The sequence below is a fragment of the Rhinolophus sinicus genome, linkage group LG01 (genome assembly GCF_036562045.2).
Source record: "Rhinolophus sinicus isolate RSC01 linkage group LG01, ASM3656204v1, whole genome shotgun sequence".
Classification (NCBI taxonomy): domain Eukaryota; kingdom Metazoa; phylum Chordata; class Mammalia; order Chiroptera; family Rhinolophidae; genus Rhinolophus; species Rhinolophus sinicus.
Window position 1 is genome coordinate 159,640,955 of NC_133751.1, and position 23,516 is coordinate 159,664,470.

Here is a 23,516-nt window from a genome sequence, read left to right on the forward strand (position 1 = left end):
ACTTATAAAACACTTCTGTCACTCCAAAACTAAACCCCTTACCCAGTAACTGGTTTCTCCCTCTTTCCTCTTTCCCCAGTCCCTGGCAATGACTAATTTGCGTTTTGCCTCTATGGATTTATCTGTTCTAGATATTTCATATAAATGGAGTCATGTAATATGTGACTTTGTGTCTGACTTCTTTCATTTAAGCATGTTTTGAGGTTCATCTACATTGTAGCTTGGACATTCCATTCCTTTTATGGCTAAGTAATATTCCATTGTATGTATGTACCACAATTTATTTATCCATTCATCCATTGATGGACATTTGGGCTATTTCCAGCAACTTTCTTTTTGCCCACAACAAAATATTACATACATCTTCCCAGGTTAATACATACAGATAGACCTTATTCTTTTTCATTTTTTGCAGAAGTATTTTAAATAAAATCCATGACAACACATTATTTCACCTATCTTCATATTTTGATATGCACCTCTAAAATGGAGAATACTTTCTTATCTAACTATCATGCCATTATCACTGTTTTTAATGATTAAAAATACTGATTTTACTTGTTCTGTTTGTAATTTGAGGTATTAACCTCTACAGTTAAATATAACTTTAATTAGTTCAGTGATTTCTTAAATTTGACTTCTACTTAAGTTTTATGCTTTGAAAACGATGTGCTGGCTAACTTTTACCTAGATAATAAATCCTGCCCTTATTCTTCCAATCAAGAAATTTCTACCTCACTTAGGAAATATAAAAATGTGACATATTTTACGATGACATTTTAATCATAGTTTGTATGGTGGCAAAAACATGAGATTAATGAAGATCACATTTATTTTGAATACTGAATTTTCCAAGGTTTTCTCAAATAATAAAGCACCACTGCTATTAATGATGATGACCAGCTCTGCAGAACTAAGGAAATAGTAGTATCTCATGAAAAGTTGTTAATACTGCTGTAACTTTGGTCAAATAGAAAAACTGGTGCAACCTAAAGTCCAAGTATACGCTGTAACTGAGACTATGCATTTACATACCATTTATAGTTTTCGAATATTTTTACTTATTAAAAAGGCATAATAAGCCAAACTACAAAAGAAAATATTGATAAATTTATCTGATTACAATTAAATATATGTATTTAAAATACTTGCATTCATTCTAATTCAACTGATTTATGCAAAAACCCTGAGAAGCAGACTAGCAGGTATTCTCTCTATTCTATGGGTAAGACAACTGAGGCTCACAAACAAATGATGTTTAATGTCACACAACTATAAAATAGCCAAGTCATTAAGAAGAATATTTTAAGAACAGAAAAGAAAAAAATAGATAAACCTAAGTCACTTTGTTAATATAATATGAATACTATTTGAAAGTTTAATAGTTAAAATAGTTTTTATAAAGTTATTATTTTAACAGAAAGACCTGGTAAAGAATAGGTATTTTTATAGTATATAAATAAATTGGTACCTATGATCTGTTTCATTTTATTTAGGAGGAAAAAATTCACGTTTTCTTCTAAAAATTTATAAAAATAGTTCTTAAATAAGAATTCATTTATCAGATGATAATACAATAATTTCTTAACATACCCTAGTATATAAGTATATATTGAAGCTTTGTGACGTGGTAAATCATGTTTACAGTTTCTCAAAATGGTTAAAATAAATGGTTCAAGATATGTTTTGTAAGATAATGTGTTCCAAAGGTAACATGTCAATATTCAAGCACAACATAGTTTTAAAAAATGTCTGCCTCACATATGAAAAAATTTAAGTTATAAAATTTACATTTGCTGATGCTAAAAACTTTTTCCTAAGCTTTCATTTAAACAGACATCTATATTGGTGACATCTTTAAAGAAAGATAGATTTAAGAAAGGAGCAGGTCTCATCATCAATTATTATTTATATAGAAAGATTTGTTTTAACTGGGAATGAATTAACTCAGAAGGGTGACCAATAACAACTACAATTCACTAACATCAATTTTCTCGTTGATGCTCATCAATTGGTAGTTTATAAGATTTTACTGGAGAAGATTCACAACAGTTAAAAAAGAAAAAAAAGAAAAGAAGGAAAAAACAGAAGGAAGGAAATAAGACTTGGTACTGGCCCCATATTATTATTGGAAATCTTACCAAAGACTGAACAGGAAGGAGCCTTAAAACCTTTACACCCCATGAGGTTCCTAAGAAATGTTATCTGAGGCACACTGGCAGGGCAGTATGAAATGATTCCTACTGCCACTGGCCATATTGTACCTGTTCTGTGGATAATTAGAGTCCTTCAGTTTCCAAAGCTGTCAATCTGGCACCTCTCTTGAGCACTATATTCACTTTGAATAAAACAAACAAAACAAAATTTATAATTCAAAGAACAAAAGAACTTAAAAACAAAACTGTACTGAAGCAACTTTATAGCTGTGATATAAACCAAAAAGATGAACATAAAAAGTGAAACACCAGGGATATTTTTAATTTTAACATTTTTGTTTGATTTTATATCACAACTTGATAAAGTTTAAGCCAGACAGTTTAAGTACTTTTGTACTACACAATTAAACACTTAAATTTAAAATTCTTCATTGTATCAGTATTGAAAGTTTTATATTACCTCATCTCAGTATTCAAATAGGTTTATAAAACTATGCTTTACTGTAAGTTCCATACACACTCAATGCTATGTCCTAAAATGTTTAGATGGCTAACTAGAAAAAACAGGCAAGAGCTATGCTCATGATTAAAAATAAAATAAAATTTACATATATGCACCATACCTGCAGTTGACCATTTAATGAACTCAAGTCTTCTGCTTTCTTCTCTAAAGACTGAACCCAGACTTTCCTTTTTTGTCGGCATCTTGAAGCTGCTGCTCTATTTCGCTCCAGAAACTTCCTCCTTTTTTCATCAGGATCTTCGTTAGCTGCTCTTCTTCGACGACCACTTGTATTTTGGGTCTGTGGAGTTGTGTGAGCTGGAGAAGCCTATAGTAAACACACATGGAAGCTTTTCATATTTGTATCTAGTGTGTGAATTAACACAGGCAGTAAAGAGTGGCAGAAAGGGAGAGCTACTAACTTTATTTTCCAAGGCTCATTGTACATGTCAATATTTTGGGGTAATGTGAAAATCACCATGGTTTAATAAATTCCTTGAAATAAATTGAGCATTGCTAAAACAAGGAGTCTCACTAAGTCACTATTATATTAAATATATTTTTAAAGTTTCTATAATATTTTCATTTAATATAGAAATAATATGATGTTGAAAATGCTACCCAAATGACCATGTATATAGATCTTATATTTTCCAAAGTGCACTCTTAAAAGTATATTATGGTTTTGTTCAATACATTATGGTATTATTCAACCCTTTTAAAACTAATAAGGTACTAAAGCAAAATATTTAATAACTTATTTAAATTAACTATGGGAAGCCATGTTTTCTATGCTATTTTTGAAATTAAAAAGTGTTAAATCTGTAAATTTTCTATAAAAATTGGTTGCTCTAAAATTCAGGAGAGAAGTATGCATATATACATACTTTGGTATATCGTCAGGTGCCACTTAACAATGGGGATACATTCTGAGGAATGCATCGTTAGGTGATTTTGTCGTTGTGACATCATCATAGAGTGCACTTACACAAACCTAGAGGGAGGAGCCTGCTACACACCTAGGCTGTATATACAGCATGTTACTATACTAAATACTGTAGGCAACTGTAACACAATGGTAAGTATGCGTGTATCTAAACATATCTAAACAGAGAAAAGGTACATTAAAACTACAGTATAAAAGATAAAAAGTTGTGCACCTGTACAGGGCACTTACCATGAATGGAAGTTGCTCTAGGTGAGTGAGTGGCGAGTGAACGTGAAGACCTAGGACACTGCTGTACATTGTAGACTTTATAACACTGTACACTTAGGCTACACTAACTTTATAAAAAAATTTTCTTCAACAATAAATTAACTTTAGCTTACTGTAACTTTTTTACTTCATAAACTTTTAAAGAACTTTTTGACTATAACACTTAGCTTAAAACTTAAAACACATTGTACAGCTGTACAAAAATATTTTTTCTTGGTATTTCTTATTCTATAAACTTTTTCTATTTAAAAAATTTCTGTATTTTTACTTCTGAAACTTTTTTATTAAAAACTAAGGTACACACACACACACACACACACATTAGTGTAGGCCTACACAGGGCCAGGATCATCAATATCTCTGCCATCCACCTCCACATCTTGCCCACAGAAAGGTCTTCAGGGACTATAACACGAATGGAGCTGTCATGTCTTCTAAGAATGTCTTCTTCTCGAATACTTCCTGAAGGACCTGCCTGAGGCTTTTCTTCAGGTGTCATTCTTTCCAGAAATACATCCACGGTGGTTTGCTTGGTTTGCTTCTTTTTTTCTTTCGTCACAGATTTGCTTGTAAGTAGAGACTGATCTCATGGAACCACCATTGCATATGTAGTCTGTCCTTGACTGACACTCATTATGTGGCCCACGACTCGATTCAGCTTGTCTTCAGTTTTTCAAACTTAGGGTCAGTCTTTTTCTAAGGATCAGGTTCATGGAATTATTAATGCTCATTTTCCTGGTGGGTAGAATCCCACAGGAGTCCAGATTTTCATTTCAACTTGTACCCCATCATTCAGTGAATTGGCCTGGTTATCTAAGCTCAGCCAGAGACAGAATCTTCACTCACTAGTGATATTGTCTAGCGCCTAGGAATACAAAACAATAAATATCTCCAAGGCTTTCACAAATCCCCGAATTGTGCCATAGAACATTTGAATGTGGGAATCAGGAAATGAACCCTTGGAAATAGTGCAAAGGAAACAGAATTTTGCGGTCACAGGCACATGATCCAAAGAAGAAGCCTGAAAACAATCTTTTACCTATAAAATTACACTTTAAAATGGTATGAACAAATAAAACTTCTATCTTCTCCTAATCTATATATTAATCTTTTCAAAAAAAAAATTTCTGACTTCAAGAATGGCATCCTTGAAATATTTTCTTCAACCTCTGAACTTACTGATAATAGCAGGTTTTTTTCTTTTACTCATTTGGCTGAATAGGAGACAACAGTTGTTTTTTTAATCGAGAGCTCAGGTGTTACAGCAAAGGCTAATCATACTATTATTATAAGTGAAAACTGTTATAGAGAGACATTTGTATATTTTTACACCTAACAAGGATTTGAGGTTAATTAGAAGCATATGTACCTCCTTCTCTCCCTCCTTCCATTGATTCATTCATTCCACTTTGTTAAAAAAAGAAAAGAAAGAAATAGGAACTATTCTAGAAACTAGAGATACAGCAGTGGTGCTTTCATCTAATACAATAAAATGTAAAGATATAAACAAAAATTGGATGCAGGGAAACTATCGTTAGTATAAGGAAATACACTACATTTCTTTCTCTTCTTTTAAATGAACTTGTAAAGATGTAAAAACCATACTTAGCTTGCAGACCATACAAAAAAACAGCACTGGGCTTCATCTGGCCCACCACAGGCCAGTTTGCTAACCCCCGAATTATGACATTGAAACACACTCGCTTACTTACTTCTCCTCTCTCAGACCCTTAGTAAAGTTGTTTAGTGGATTACAATCACTATATTTCACTTTATGCTAAGTTTTGTAAATATAAAATATAATTATCTAAATACCTATGCTTAGGAGGCATTCTAAAACTTGCTGTTTACCTGTGTTTCTTTAAATGGAAAGTTCTACTTATTGTCAACGCTAACATTCTTTAAACATTCTTTAAATAGAGAAGATAAAAGGTCTAGAGTTCTGAAACATTTAACAGAAATATAGTAATGCTTTACTGTGAAATATACTGTAGACATATAGAAATATCAATCATCTAATAGGCAGTCACAAACTAGAGATAAGTCAAAAGAACCTCTAGTACAAATGGCTGCCATAAGACATATCTTTTCCTTCGGTGATGTTTCGCAAATTTAATTAAAGAATCACTTTATGTTAGTAACATAATACATATACACATTACTTGTTGAATACAATCAACAGAAAAAATGTTTCCTTTAAAAAGTACTGATGTCCATGTTAGACATACATACAGGGTGTTGTACACAGTAACAACTGCTCAACGGCTTGATGGACTAGACTGACTATATTTAATACCAATACTTTTACATTGAACTTCCTTTTCCTAAGGCTTCTGACACATTTTCGGAATATGACCAAAAATAATTTTTTTCAAAGTATATAAAGTTGTCATTAAGTTTCACTGTACTTGCTCTTTTAAGGATGGTAAGAGTGCTGAATGATAAAAACCACACACATACCGGAGTTTCTGTAGTGGATGTGGCTGGCTGTTGTAACGACTGTGGTCGAGATTCCTCCGATTGAGTCCTAACCAACCCGCCACCATGACCTTTGACAGTATCACCATTGGTAACAGGAGGATGTTGCTGGGTCAAAGCAGCTTTTAATCTCTGAAATGCAAACACCAATTTAAAAAAAGTTCTCTGCTTTCCACCCAAATCCAACTCCTACATACTCTTTGGCTAACCAAAAAAGGTATTTGTTAAGAAATGTGTAATTCATTCGGCTTTAAAATTATTCACTGCATTCCTAAGACCATTATAAATACCCTTATCGATAAGGTAAACAAAAGGACCTTTGGAAAGCTTCCGAGTCTTTTCATCTAGTACTACTAGAGGATTCTATACTTTGCTGTTCCTAATCAATTTTGAAAAAAGAGTGAAAAATAAAAACACCACTGACCAAAAATAACTAGCTTTGTCCAACTCAAATAAGCAACACAAGTTAACTATTTACACTTTCGCCTATTTTTTCCCACCCCATTCCTGTATCCTATAGCCCAATATTCTCAGACTCTTAGATTCTTCGAACTAAATCTCTTTGCCAGGTTTGGACCCATCTGATCTCTGTTTACAGGTCTGATGTCAGTGTTTACTTCGATAATGACCTGATGCTGCATTTTTTTTTAGGCCACTGTAATGTCTGTCACATTAAACCTCCTCTGAAAACCTACAGCTGCTTTTGCTTCCCTTAGGTCAGGGGTGTCCAAACTTTTTTCAACGTTTTTCACCAAGGGCCATATGCGCGGTAAAATACACAAACAGCCGGGCCACTCACTTGAGGTGAAGTACGTATTGCCTCACCTGGTTTATTTAAGTAAACTAAAATATACTTTTGGAATTTGCTGCAGGCCAATAAAAAATGGATCGCGGGCCGCAGTTTGGACACCCCTGACTTCGGTCTTCACTGTCTCCAGTAAGCAGGTCTAATTCTAAGTCTATCCCTTCCACTATGTTCCATTTTGCCAGTTAACTGGATTGTACCTGACCCAATCTCTGAGTGTAACAGATCTAGCGTTAGAAGGAGGCCCTAGATATTCATGGTTACCTCTTCATAAGGACACAATTTGAATAAAGTTTATTTTTCTATTAGTAAAAACAAGTCATATGTGAACATATTATCTCCCTAACCAGACAATAAGCTTTTTAAGAGCAATCAATGATTGCCTATATATTTCTTTGCTCCCTTTTAGCAACTAGGTACATTGATTTGCTATATAAGTGAACAACTAATATATTTGCTAATAAACAGAAATCGGTTTCTTTGGTGAAAATGTCACGTGTGATTTTTGGGGTGGTTTTATTGTTATGATCTGTAAATTTGAAATAATTAGCACAAGATAATCAATCATACTATAGTATTTTAGCTATGAAAGATACCTTGGAGACCTGAGAAACCTGGAACTATTATTGCTGATACTGTTCTTAATGAGATGTAGTTCTTGAGTCCAAAATAAAGTTTTCTGACAAAATTTGATCCAGAAATATGGCCATTACATTTTCCTAAGATCCACACACAGGTGCGAATTTGGGGGAGAGAGGCTACAAACATTGGTCTGAGAACTGTGCTGTAGTCTATCCAGCGCTTCCCAAACTTTCTAGAAATAAATGTCAGAATGTTGCATGTTAAAAACAGATTCTTGGCAACCTTTTCTTTCTCCCTTTCCTAGATACAGCAGAAAGGGGTGGGTAAGAGAGAAGAGCTTTCGAAAAACACCCCCAAACGATTCTAATACAATTGCTTTCATTCACACCAACTAAGAACAATTTAGAAAATTCTACAACTATTTAAAAATTTGTAGTTTCTTTATTTCTATCTATACATATCCTCTTACCTTCTATAAGTGATCCAGATCCCTTAAAAACTGAAGCATATATGAAAAGATCACCAAGTTTTCCACTGAGGCAATAATTATACCTGGACAATTGTTAGTGGACATTTTCTCCTTACTGCTAATCATTGTAGATTCTGGATATGATTTTAAAAACAAAGTCAGTAGTTTAAAAAAAGTTTTATTGAGGTGTAAGTTACAAACAGTAAAATGAACTTGTTTTAGTGTACAGTTCTATAAGCTTTAACAAGCACATACGGTCATGGAACCACCCCTACAACCAGGGTACAGTACAATTCTATTACCCCCCTTCCCCCCAATTTCCCTTATGCTCCTTTCTTGTCATTCTCTCTTCACACACCCAGCCCCTGGAAACCACAACTCTGTTTTCTGATCCCAAAAGTTTTGCCTTTTCTAGAATACCATATAAATGGATTCATATAAATGGATTCATACAGTATAAAGCCCTTTGAATCTGGCTTTTTTCCTTTAGCACAATGTACTTGAAATCCATTCGTATTGTGTTAACAATGAATTTCTAATAGGACAATGTCCCTATTTTACAGATTAGGAAACCAGAGATCATTTGCCCAAGCTCAAACAGCCATTAAGCTAGTTCAAATTTTGGGTTTGTTCGAAAAACACAAAGAAAGATCAAGAAATATAATCTGAGGCTGGGTGGCTTAATGATTCAAAAGACAACCACAAAGGACTAGGAATGCCCAATCTGATACTGCAACTGCTAAAGTGATACCATCCCAGGATCAGGTATGTTTTTTCCTTTTCTTACAGAGTACTACTTCATGAATTGCAAACAGCACCATGTTATGTCCTAGAATCTTCACTGGCTGGTATACATAATGTGTGCTATATACATATTTGTGTACATAATATATAAGCTGAGAAGACACTGTATGTTCAGAATTTAACTCTGCCTCAAATTATCTGTGTGACTTAACAAAAAATTTAATATTTTAGTCTCAGTTTCCTTATCTGTAGAACTGGCAATACTACAAATTCCTTGCAGGGTTAAGGTAAAGATTAAATATAACATGCAAAACTACCTGACTCATAAAAAGGTTTCTCAAATGTCAGCTTTCTTATTTCTTCAAAAATAGCGATCGAGGCCTCTATTTTCTTAGCATGGGTGTGGGGGTGGAGATGCCAAAGAATTAAGAGAGTTCCTACACTTTTTTATTTTCAAAATGTACTAAGGAAAATAAATGTACTTAGGGAATCATCTTAAGTACTGGATTGGCCTCAGACATTTTTATTATGTAAAATATATTCTCAAGATCACATCATACACTATATCTTTCAGAATTCAGATAAAACTAGATTCCTGGCTCCTTCCTCATTTTTCTTAAACAAGCAGAAATAACCACATTTAGTGGCCACGACTCAGGAAATTGGGACACTCGTTACTAACTGATGGGATAATGTGTAAGTGGATTAATGTTTTTTTAAAATTAGGTAAGTGACCAAAGTGGTAGTTGGCTATAATCAGGTAGGGATCCCTAGATTAAATGGTCAAAGAACAATTAAAAATTAGAAAGATAGGAGTTTGAAAGTGTGGGTCATACAAACAGAACAAAGGAGAATCTGGGGAGGTCGTCACTCTGCATAATTATATCTTTATATGTTAGACATCAAAATAAAATGAATGGTACCCAGCCTCTACTGTTAGACTTAAGTTTTTATTTCTGGATATAAAATGTGCATAAATATAAGTAGTGGCTGAGATGTGAAGCTTGGCAAATTGTGTTGGTAAAACATTTTTAAGTCCTTTGGTAGAAAACATCATAGAACTGAAGAGCATTTAAAGTTTTATAGTGAAGAGCTTTACTCTTAGAATTAATGAAATACAGTAACTGCACATAGGGGAGTCTGAAGTACATAAACATCACTCTCTTGAATAATCTTTAGTAGGGCAAGTTACTACCTTATAGAGCACTTAAAAGCAACATCAGTATTCATTCATTATCCTCTCTTGACTGCCCTAGGGTATACAGCACTCATCCAGTGAGGAAACGCTAATGTTTGTTTCATGCTGTTACATTGATTACAATGGGTCTGACTTGGAAAGTGTACCACTGGGTACAAAATTTAAGAAAAAGATTCTCAAGGGTTAATTAACACTGCTCTGAAATGCAAATTTTTTAAAAAAGAAATAAATATATAAGTATGCTAAAAAATCGAACAGATTAGGTGAAAAAGTTATCACTAAATATTATTCATATAAATTTTACAATTAATATAAGGATATCTACAATCCACCTGTATATATTTGCTGGACACATTTTAAAGAAGGAAAAATACTTTGGTTCAAAAAAAATTAATGAAAACACATAAGTACAATGGGAGTTTTACAATATAATTTTTGAGCTAGCGGAGATACTGGAAATCAATAGTCCAATCACCATCTTACGAATAAACTAAGGCCCAAAGAGTAAATTACATTCCAGAATCACAGAGTGAGTTAGAAGCAGAGTTAGGACAAGAAATCCTGTCAACTGTTGACTCCAAGTTCATTGAACAAGTTTTAAACAAAAGTTTTGCCGAAGTAGAGCTTTTATCTAATATTAAGTATTCTAAGTATATTAATAATTGATCGGGGTATTAGACATTGGTCAATACATTACTAAGATCAAAATTTCTCTCAATAGAGAAATTTAATAAGTAAAAGATTTGAGTACTTAACGGAATTAAGATTTAAAAGGTCTATATTCTCTAACATGTACATAAAACGTAGGCATAATTTTAAACTAAAGTAGGAACATTGTCTGAAAGAAAACTAAATTATTGTGTTTCTAAGCAGACTAGTGTTTTAATGTTTAGAATTTTTAGCGATGTAACATTCAATACTCTATTGAAAATGTTTTTCTTAGAGTGACATGGACTGAAGTAATTAAAGGGTGAACAGTTTGTTGTGATCAATTTGACCTATTCATTTAAGAGCTGATGTGCTAAAAATAATTTGCTATTCAAATTCTATGTTGTATGTTGTATCCGGTAAACAAATTTTATCACATCTGTCAGAACTTAGTAGGAACAAACTATTCCATCAGAGTTCAAAGAAAAAATATAATGTTCTCTAGAAACAATTTATGAAAAAGTCAGATCCATATTTCATATGTGCCACAAAAGCTCATCAGAGTAATAACCCTCCTTTCTCCTGGGTGTTATCCTACCATCTGCTGCTCTATTACTTATCTTTATTTTGCAACTAATTAACAGCATAATCTTCTAAATTCAGCAAGTTAATTATCATTATTGTGGTCTTTGCAGCATCATCAGTCCTTATGAAGTCTTGTCTCTCCACCCCTAGAGAACATATGAAAATGAAGGAGGTTGGAAGAGAGTCTGTTTCTTTGGAGTGGGCTCATTAGGTGTTTGCTGATTAGCTTGGCATGCAGAGGCAGGTCAAAAGAATTCTGCTGAACATGAGGTTCCATGCAGGGCCCAACTAAGTTAATGTAGGTTTCTGAACATTTGCCAAGATGCCCTCTGTCAGCTCTCAGTAGAAACCCCCTGCAGAAAACCTACTGGCTACCCACTGTGTGCAAAGATATTTCTCAGTTTGTCACACGAGTCTTAAAGGAATGATTCTGGAGAATGCTACTAAGTACTTTACTAAATCTTCTTAAACAAAACTCCTAGATGATTAACATTCAGAAGATTTACTTTTTGATTACAAATATTACATAACAAAATTGTTTTCTTAGAAGAATAACACGCAGTAAATACCTATGGTTTATGTGCTTAATGACAAACAAAACCTCTCAACTTAAATTTGGTGAGATCCAGCGCAATTTTGTAGAAAATAAAGCCCACGAATTTTTCTGTAGTATTAAAAAGTACTGGATAACTATATAAAGGTCTAACCTCTATTCTGCACACCTCAAATTAACACAAAATAATATTGAATGTCACCATAATTGAAACATTTAAAAGAGGGGGGAGGTGAAGGAGAATAAGAGGTTCAAAATTCCAGGAATGGGGGCCAGCCCGGTGGCTCAGGTGGTTACAGCTCCGTGCTCCTAACTCCAAAGGCTGCCGGTTCAATTCCCACATGGGCCAGTGGGCTCTCAACCACAAGGTTGCCAGTTCAATTCCTCGAGTCCAGCAAGGGACGGTAGGCTCCGTCCCCTGAAACTAAGACTGAACACAGCACCTTGAGCTGAGCTGCCTCCCAGATGGCTCTCAGTTGGTTGGAGCGCGGGCTCCCAACCACAAGGCTGACAGTTGGATTCCTCGAGTACTGCAAGAGATGGTGGGCAGCGCCCCCTGCAACTAACATTGAACACAGCACCTTGAGCTGAGCTGCCGCTGAGCTCCCGGATGGCTCAGTTGGTTGGAGCACATCCTCTCAACCACAAGGTTGCCGGTTCGACTCCCGCAAGGGATGGTGGGCTGCACTCCTGCAACTAGCAACGGCAACGTGACCTGGAGCTGAGCTGTGCCCTCCACAAAAAAGACTGAAAGGACAACTTGACTTGGAAGAAAAAAAAAAGTCCTGGAAGTACACACTGTTCCCCAATAAAGTCCTGTTCCCCTTCCCCAATAAAATCTTTTAAAAAAAAAATAAATTCCAGGTATGAAACGAGTAAGTCATGGGGATGTAATGTACAGCATAGAGAATATAGTCAATAATACTGTGATTGTATAGTATGGTGTCAGATGGTTGCTGGATTTATCATTGTGATCACTTCTTTAGGTATATAAATGTTGAATAACTATGGTATACACCTGAAACTAATGAATACTGTATGTTAGCTATATTTTAATAAAAATCTTAAAAACAAACAAGAGTTTTCTCTGGGAAAAAAAGGTACTAGATAATCTTCTAAAAAATTTTTGGCACACTTTTACTTTTCCAAAGACTTATTTTAAAGTTCTTAAAATTAAAAAAAGAAAAAGAAGAAGAAGCTTGCTTTGAAGACATTTCTTCAGCAGAAAAGGAGGATATTATTTCAGTATTTATAGGAGACACGAACACAATATATGTATCTTCCTGTAAGCACTGGGCATCTGAAGATCAGTTTCCCTTCAACTGCAGTTTGCTACTCATTTTATGTGTTGCAGTGCTGCCATTTCTCTCACATTACTTTTTAACCACAGATCATTTTAGCAGAATGACCACTGCTACACTATTTAGCATGTCATTAATAGACTGACCACAAAGATCAAATAAATCCTTAAGAGAGATGCAAAACCAAACAGGGAGGATGTTTTAAATATTTTCAGAGAACTGAACACAACAATAAAGCAAAATCCAACGGGAGCACTGAAAGAAGAAATTATAAGTTTCATTGAAGGGCTGCAGACTGAGGAACAGTCAGAAAAATTATTTAAAGTTTAATGTGAATCTAGATATGAGTTGGGAACTACTCATTTGAAGAGCATAGATGTGGAGTTCTATCACTGATGGAGAAGAGAATAAAGTCCTGTGATCACTTGTCTGGTCACTAAGAAACTTCTGTATATTGGGATATGAACTTTCTTCACTTGGGATGATACAATTATTTCTTCATTTGTAAGTCTTTTTAAGTTTAGATACCTTGAAGCATAAAAAAGTAAATCAATGACAATAACATTTTAATTCAAATTTAGAAGTAATCTGTACTTATTTGGTACTTTATGTTCTAAAAGTACCATGTTTCCCCGAAAATAAGACCTAGCCGGACAATCAGCTCTAATGCGTGTTTTGGAGCAAAAATTAATATAAGATCCGGTATTATATATTATATTATATTAATTATATTATATTGTATTATATTACATTACATTACATTACATTACATTACATTACATTACATTATATTATATATAAAACCCGGTCTTATAGTAAAATAAGACCGGGTCTTTAACATTAATTATTGCTCTAAAAGACACATTAGAGCTGACTGTCTAGCTAGGTCTTATTTTCGGGGAAACACGGTACCTAAAATAACTTGCCACATAGACTAGTAGATTACCCCTGGATTTCAATTTAAAATATTTAAGAGACTGATTTATTCCTGTGATTTTCATTGAAGAGCTAAGATAACCTTACTTAGCCTCTAAATCATACAGGAATGTTTAAGAAAACCAAGTATCATTATATCTATAATTTAATTAAATTCAAGTGCTATTCAAGTACTTGGGAAATTTTCTTAGATAACTGAGGTACCATAGAGAAAACAGGATATATTACATTTAAAATGAAGTTTAAGATGTTTAATATTAATTGTATTTTAAGTCCTTTAAAAGTGTTAATTATGTAGTTAGATTTGTAAATTGACCTTGAGAACTAGGGAAGAATGAACTTTTTAAATCTGTAACTTAAAAAAAAAAGCTAGTATTATTTTTAAAAAGTAGTCCCTCAATAATGGTTTTGTACATAAATCACCATATCAAAGATACCAAAAACCCGAAAAAAACCAAACACTTCATTAATAATATTGTTGGTATATGTTGAAAAAAATCAATAATGGCCTTCTTAAAGATAAGACTTTTTTACTCTTTTGATGATCACTGGAACATATGCAAAAAATAAATAAATCTCAGAATTTAATACCACATGTGCCGAATTTCTTGGTATCCAAGAAATGTATGTTAAATAACAATCAATAGAAATAATTGTTAAATGAGACTGAGGCAAAACATATAAACATGAATTAAACTACAAAAACCAAACTCTTTCTGGTTATTCCCACAAATTATTCTGGTTGATAATTTGTTTTGAACTTGTAACAATGTATCAATATAGTTGACGTTGATGAGAATGACTGTGCAAGCACTGAAAATTCTTGAATCAAACAAATACTAAAATAAGGTTCATTCTACACAACTTACTAAGACAGTGAAAACAGACTAATAATACTTGATGAAAATATAAAACCAATAGAAGTGTGAAATAAAATAATTTCTGTACAACAAAAAAAAAATCCCAATTAATCAGAATTCCCTCAGCATACCATGCAATTGGTATTTTGTTACCAGTTCATGTTAATTGAATAGCATGGCACCATCTATTGTTTTCACAAATGAGCCAAATAGCTATGATATATTAGAAAACGGAAACACAGGACAATCAAATATATCAAAGATGGTATGTTACCAAACCACAATGTAATTAAAATAGAAATCAGTAAGAAAAAGTCTCAAAATATTTGGAAATTATACAATACACTTTTAAATATCCCACAGTTCAAAGAAATCATGAGGGATATTAGAAAATGAATGATAATGAAAATATAGCATATCAAAATTTGTGCAGAAAGAAAAATACAGTTTTAAATTCCTATATTAGGAAGGTAAAAAGATTTAAATCAATAATCTAAGCTTCCACTTTAATAAGCTAAAGAAAAAGATAAGCAAATTAAACCCAATTAAGTGGGAGACAGGAAATATTAAAGATAACAGTAGTAATCAATGATAGTACAAATATACCATTAAGAAAAATCAAGGCAAGTTACAGACTAAGAGAAAATATTTGTAAGATATATGTAACAAACAATTTGTATCTAGCATATATAGGAAAAAATTCATATAACGCCGTAATAAAAGACAAGTAACTCAAATTAAAAATGGGCAAAAGATATCACAAAAATGTCAGGCCAAATTGGAAATGCAAATTAAAACCACAAGATACTGCTATACACTCCTAGAATGTCTACAAGGAAAACGATAAAACCAAATGCTGACAAAAATGTGGGTACAACTGGACTTCCCATGCACAGCTTGTGGGAATGTAAACCTTTGGAAAAAGCTCTTGCTATTACTTATAAAGTTAAATGTATGCCTACACTCTAAGAAAGTCTACTCGTTGGTAGAGAGACCAAATGAAAATATACGTCCACAAAAAGTTATATAAAAATGTGCATAGTAGCTTTAGTCACAATAGCTAAACACTAAATAAAAGCCACTAAGTGTCCATCAACAGGAGAATGGATGAAGAAATTATGGTATATTCTATTCACACAATGGAATACTACTCAACAATAAAAAGAAGCAAACTATGATACCCTCAACAACTAGGATAAATCTCACATATGCTTAGCTGGACACAAGAGTATACATATAGAATCCAGTTATATGAAGTTCTAGAACTAATTGCTGGTGACAAATATAAGAACAGTTGGGGGAAGTGAACTGATTGGGAAGGAAAATAAAAGACACTTTCTGGGTAGATGTTAATGTTCTACATCATAATACGGGTGGTGAGTTTATAAGTGTACTTATTTACCAAAACTGTACAGTTACAATCAGTCCATTTCAATGTATGTAAATTTTACATTAAAGAAAAAAAGTCCATGACAAAATAATTGAGTGGGAGGAGGGAGTGGTGTGAGGTATAGATAAAATAAGAATGGCAGTTATATTGCTAATAATTGGAGCTGGGTGATGGGTACATGGGGATTCATTGTATTATACTGTTTACTTTGTATGTTTGAAATTTTCCATAATGAAATGTTAAAAAAAGGAAATAGACTAACTTCCAACTCTTTATCTAAATAAAAATAGGACAACTTTATTTACTATCCCAACAAAAATAGGCAATCATCTAAATATAGCTATTTCACATTAGCAAAATTCTAGTAAGAAATTTATTTGGATTATTAAATTTAAGTGGGGCAATCTGTGACTCCCCATGCTATTTTGGGGCCTTCAACCAATGACTGCTTTCCATATATAAATTTGTGCAAGTTATAGCTTTGGTATTTTTTAATATACAAGCACACAAAACACTTTTATTCTTATTAATTTCCTGGTGACTTAGAAAATGTTATTTAGTGAAGTGCTCTCTCTATAGATATAATAGTTCCAATAGGGCGTACTCTAGTAAGGCAAGAGTATTTCTTTAAATCTGATTTGTTCATTTTGAATTTGTGAGGAAAAAAGTCCTCTGAATTTGTAAAAATATTTTTAGATGCAGTGTACAACAATATGATCTCTTTAACTCCTATTTCCACTCAATTCTCACTACTTGAATTTTTCATTAATACAATATGTTTAAAGTAAAAAGTGTAAAAAACATTCCCAGTGAAGCTCTTTGGCTATCAATTGAAGAAGGTTCATCTTAGTATTTCCAAAATTTTGACCTAAACATGACGTTATGTGAAAAATTTCCCTCTCAGGTTTCCAAGATCTCCCACAACCAATAACCAGCTAATTTGCATACTCCTTAAGCAACTACTGTTTATTCAGATGATGTGTAAGTTTTATTGTTAGAAAGTTATCACATGCCAATTTCAGATTGATTATTTGCACTAATGGACAATATTAATTAGAATACTAATAGAAATTGTAAAGACTTGCAATATATAATGACATTTATGTGTACAAATTTACATTGCTAGTATAGTACCTATCATAGAACTGATGCACATAATAGGTACCTAATAACTATCTGTTGATTTCCTCAGGAGACATTCATTAGTTGCTGTTAAGAATTTGCCCTGGAGTATGTTAGACTGTAGAAGAATTACACTGATTAAAAAAAGATGATGATGCACAGTAGAGGCATCATATTGTGTACAGCTTTTTGGAAAACCAGTCCAGCTGCTGGCTGCCCTGCACGTTGGTTGTAGAGGGCAAGACCCTCCATTCCCACTCTGTAATTCCACACAGGCCATGGCATCGTGCAAGGGACCTCTGCTGGCATTCAATCTGGGATATTCTGTGCCCTTCTTTTTGGCAGATGGGCCCACTGAGGTCTCTTCCCAAAGCTGTGATAGATACTCACACCCACTGTGCGCAAGCTCAGCATAAAAAAACTGCTGTCCTTACCCTCACCCCACAAACCACAGAGAGCTTCTCCAAGGGAGTTTACCATAGTCCTGAGGCCTGGGGGCAAGGAGCGGGGAGGCTAATAAAATAAACCATCCACTGAGTTAGCTCAGTGATGTCCTTGAGCACACATAACAACTGCAGAATGATCCCAACAAATATTCGTGGGGACTCCATCTGAAAGAGCATCATGAATTAACATGCGTTAAGGCTTTCTCAGGTCCTACCATCCTTTGCTTCAAAGGTTCACAACTCAAGTAAAAGACTAAACAGTGCTCTCTGTTGAAAGCCATGATTCAAAATTGTGGTTTTGTTATCCTTCAGGATGGGATTAATTATCACAAGGCCTCTTAGGGGATTCATTTATATATGGTATAGAGTTTACTGTCATTTTAAATAAAGACACTAGATGAAATTTAAGACATATGAAGGGTAGAGAGAATGTTTTTTTAAAAAGCAGCAGCTTCAGGTCTTCTGCCAAGAAAATTAGCAAATTTACAGGATTTGGGCTAAGAGAAACCCAGAAATCTAAATTTAATCCCTTTATTTTACAGATGAGGAAACTGAGTCTCAGAAAAGTTAAAGTGGCTTAGTTAAGGGTGGTGAATAGCAGAGTTAGGATTAAAATTAAAATACATGTCTCCTGACTCTTAATCTATAACTCATCCCTTGGTGTTATCAGCTGAGCTCACTGGCCACCCCCTATAGTTCATCCCTTAACATCAATTTCTTAGTGTTCTAAAGAAAATAAAAATTGTATTTATATATTAGGTGCAATGTTTATTAACTTGTAAACTATTTCAGCATTCTTGTCAATACTGTTCTACAAATTGATATCACTGTTTAAAACCCGTTACTCATGTCAGCACTACCTTCAGATTCCAGCTAGTGTCAGCTGTAATATTCCTAGCCTCCACCAGGAGGAGAGTTTGTTTAAAAAGCCACAGCCAAAAAACCATACAAACCAACGACAAGAATTAGAAATTTACTCCCAATGCGTCCATTTATTTTAAAGCATCACCAACTAGTCACTATGCTACTGGAAGCTTTCCTTTTCCAAATTTTCTAATTCTTCTAATAGTGTAATGCAGTCCATAATTTTACAAAATGGGATCTAAACTGTGCCTTTGAAGTGGTCTTTAATGGAAAATAATTCAAAACAGGCTCAAGAAATATACAGAACGAATAAATCTTGTTTACCATCTTTGCTTCTGACTGTACTGGTTGAGGAGATGAAGGACCTGGAATTCCTGGAACACTAGGCACCATGGTGACTGGTCGGACGAGCTATGCGAAAGGCAGTAAAAACAATTGCTAGACAATATATTCAAAATGAGATTTGTACTTTATTTGCAAAATGGCTACAATAATAATTTGAGACTTCAGAATCAGAAAACTGTATCTATACTCTAAACTCTTATCGATCTTACATCCTGATTTATCCTTCAAAATTGTCAATTTCTCTGAGACATTTGCTTCCCTAAACTTCAATTTCAGTTTCTTTTTTTTTTTTAAATGTTTCCTCCTTATAGAAACTCAATATTCAAAGTGATTGATGCAAAACTTCTCACAGATCTGTCACACTTCTATTTTGAATGTGAAAGGAAAGAATGTCAAAGCTAGGAATAAAAAATAATTTCAACAATGAACTATGCTTTTCTAAAATATATATAAACTTTTTGTGTCTTGCTTTTTCTTTTAAATCTAGTATCAACACTACGTGATTAGTTACTGTTATAAATTATACCTCTTTTTAATATCAGTTTCTTTCATCAAAGTTACATTTAACAGGATAACCATATAACCTCAAGTACAGGGCAAGAATGCTTCCCCCTCAAAAATATCCTCAGAAAAGAGAAAGTTTTCAACTTATATTTGAGTCCTTATAAAGTCTCTCAAACAATGTATTTTAAACAGCGAAGTTGTTTGAAGATCACATAATCCTGAACTTATTTCAATCAATGCTAATTCTGGATACTTAGAAAGGTCACTTGGAAGAATTCATTAATAAAAAAATACTTAACATTAATTTTAGTAATTCCTCGGTGTATAATCTCACCAAAAGTGTTGGATGTTACTATAAGTAGGCTTTTAAAAGTAATTTTTAAAAGCTATAAATGATTACATTATCCTGATCAGAAATCTCTATCTACAAGGTTAAAGAAGAAATTACCTTTTTATTACATAAATGAGTTTTAGGGCTTGGGGTAAGATTTCCAGGAAGACAATGATAGATTCAAAAAGTCTTATATTGAAATTACTAAGGTAAAAATGAAAATAGTGCATTTTGGAAAAGTGTGTCAGACGTCTTAAAAAGTGGTTCTAATGATGAAAACTTTAATGTTGAAGACACAGTCGAATAAAATTGTTTTATAAAATGGTTTTATAAAACAAAATTATTTCTATCTTACATTATTCCAAAGAATGTGCTTTTAAATATTTACTAAATTATTAAATATTGTAAGTAGATATTAAACTACTGCCAATGTCTTTCAAAATTTATGTAACTTAACATGCCCCTCAAAACACTTTTCTTTTGGATTTTCTCATTAGGAAAGTGGGGGACTAACTATTGTTTTAGACTGTTTAGATTTTCACATTCTTGGACCAGCAAAAAAATTACATAAACCGAACTTGATCATAAAAATTCACAGGAAGTGTTTTTATAAACAATTTCTACACTAATCGAAATACCATGGAATTACCTGACAAGTGTTCTAGTATAAATATCTTCTTAAAAAAATAGAAATCTGTGTTAATATTTGAATTCTACAAATCTACTCAAATTGAAATGAGTTGAATAGGAATAAAGTTCTTAATGTTGAAAATACAAGAAAAACAAGATTTTTAGAGGACGAAAAAATATTTTCTATCCAATTATGTTTGCCTTGAATGGTATATATTATCATAAGTATCAATGAGTAAAAAATACTACTTGCCACTAATATTTTGTTGAATTCAGTTTCATAAACCAATCAAGCAGCCCCATGTGTACTTTCTGATTACAAAGATCAGTTTTGCTCTAAAGAAAAGATTTGAATAGTCTAAATTTCAAACTTACTGGGACTGCAGCTGGAACATGCACATTAGAACTTGTAATTGATGCAGGAATTGCAACAGGCATGGTTTGTCCATTGGGAAGGTGTAACAGAAGAGGAAATGGGCCTGGTACAGGACTAAGAAAAACAAAAGAAAGGAAATTAAAGAAATCTGTATCAATTGTCTCAAAAAAATACAAGAGTATAATAGTTTTACTCCTATTACTGTATCATCAAAAATAAATTTTCTAGCCAATGCAAATTGCAAAATTTAATTATTTAAAATCATATCTAAAATGCGTAATGTATCAGCGTGGAAAAAAATGGAAAAAGTTACAGATTTACTTTGGACAATCTCCAGTATGTTAAGTGAGAAAAATTCTTATCAGAAAGCTTTGAGACCTACTTATCTGAAAGAAATGTCATCTGTGACAGAATAATTTTTTGTTTTGTGTGAAATACATGAAAATAAGAGACCACCTTGAAATCACATTCTATGTTGTTTTGTTTTTAAAATGAAGTTTTAGATATTTAATTTCTAATCTATTAGATAACATTTATATTTAACAAAGACCACCCAAGTACTTAATCCAAAAATCAAAGCATGAATATGATTCACAGACCCAGACACAGACAGACAGACAGACAGACACACACACACACACACACACACACACACAAAACTAAGGTCACAATTTTTGAATAACCAACTGTCTTAGAAAAATATCATGACAACAAAAATGTAACAAGTCATAAATAGTTCAATGATTGGCCCAAATCACTTACACGATTGGCCTGTTGGAGGACGGTGCCTGGGTGATTACAGTACTTGAGGTTGGTGAAGGTACTGCTTGCTGAATAATTACACTTGAGTCAGAACTTGTAAGCAGCACATTGGGAACCTGTAATGATGCCGGACGAACAATAGCTGATGTGGGCTGTGCAGTTTGTGCCAATGATACTTCCTATTTAACAATGAAATAAAGGGTGGAATTTAAAAATGCAAGTCAATTCATGTACCTTAATGAACAGAATATACAACACACTTCCAAAAGCATCCAAGGGACAATACTTAATACCCCCCAAAGTAAAATAATAGCTAAAATTAATTTTAAAAAATTTTATAAGCAGCTTAAGGTTTCAAATGCAATGTTTATATTTTAATTTTAAAATATCTGACTGGTTTTTCTCAGTACAATTTATTTTCTTATTAATCCAGAAATAAGCTATGCTGAGCAACGTGGTTGATTCCATGAGAATTTTGGAAAAAAAATAAAAAGCAATCCATTCTCATGGAATCAAAAAACTTAAAATCCAGAAGGGATTGCCTAATCACTCCATCATTATACTGTATAAAAAGAAAAGAGGTCAAGGAGACTGTGTTATGGCTGATACAAGTCCAGTAATAGAAACGTTTAATAAATTTTTTAAAGCAGTACAAATGTTTGCTTTTGGTAGCTACCTCTCCATTACCAGTAATTTCTCAGTATCAAAAGGCCAAGTAATATTGATATCTCGAATATAAAATAAATAATTATTGCACTGAGATCTTCCCAAATTAAAGAAAAAACACAGAATCTGTGAGTTAGCCAGGACCTTACAAATGGTCTTTTCCCCAGTTTTACAAGTTAGGTAACAAAAAGATTAACGGTACCCACAACTCCTGAACTAGTTAGTATAAAAATAGGGTCTACTGTGCACTTTGAATTATGCTGCCACTTATTATCAAAATCTTATTAAGCTACACAGGAATAAAGATAAACTAGTACTACTGAACTTCATCTATTCAACACGTTTGAGAATTTAACATTCCCTCAAGGCCTAGTGGAAAGAGAGAGACAACAAACAAGTAAAACAAATAAGAAAATTGCAGATTGAAATGTGTTTGTTACAAAGTAACAGTAAAACATAATAAATCATGAAAGATTAATGGAGAGAAGGTTGGAGTTGGCTATTTAGCACAGTGAAGTAAGATAAGCTTATTTGAAAAATGGCATTTGAACTGATACTGAAAGGATAAGGAGAACATTCTACAAAGAAGGAAGCAACACCAAGAGTAATGTAATGTCTTTGAGGCAGGAAAAAGCTTGACATATTTGACGCACACACCAGAGAGGCTGGGTAGGTAGACAAACCCAAATCAATCAGGGTTTATGGAAGGAGTATAAGTTACTCTAAGTGAAATGGCAAACCGCTGAAGGGTTTTAAGCAGGTTAGTAACAATGGATTATGATGGCTAAAGTGGTGACACTGAAGACAAAAGAGGATAAATTAAGGATATACTCAAGAAGTAGGTTTGGTAAGATTTGCTGTTGGTTTCAGTATGAAGAAAAGGAAGGCATTAAAGATTCTTGGTTTGAGAAACTAGATGGATGGGGAGAAAATTTACTGAGATAGGGAAAATTGTGGAAAGAATCAAAGGCTCTGATTTAGACATATTAAGGTGAGAGCCCAGGTGGTCCCAAGTTACGAGGCTATTCAAGATCCAGGAATGAGGTC

The 23,516-nt window shown here is 33.3% G+C and overlaps 1 protein-coding gene across 6 annotated transcripts in view; it reads right to left on the reverse strand.

Annotated features, from left to right (window-relative positions):
- ATF2 (activating transcription factor 2) overlaps positions 1-23,516 on the reverse strand; it is a 73,695-nt gene that overhangs the window by 14,160 nt on the left and 36,019 nt on the right. For all 6 annotated transcript variants that reach the window (XM_019727477.2, XM_074338262.1, XM_074338286.1 and 3 more), the window contains 5 exons: positions 21,804-21,982; positions 21,041-21,155; positions 19,180-19,266; positions 6,335-6,484; positions 2,780-2,986 (listed from right to left, as the gene is read on the reverse strand). In XM_019727477.2, coding sequence (XP_019583036.2) covers positions 2,780-2,986; positions 6,335-6,484; positions 19,180-19,266; positions 21,041-21,155; positions 21,804-21,982 — 738 coding nt within the window. The remainder of the gene's footprint in view (positions 1-2,779; positions 2,987-6,334; positions 6,485-19,179; positions 19,267-21,040; positions 21,156-21,803; positions 21,983-23,516) is intronic.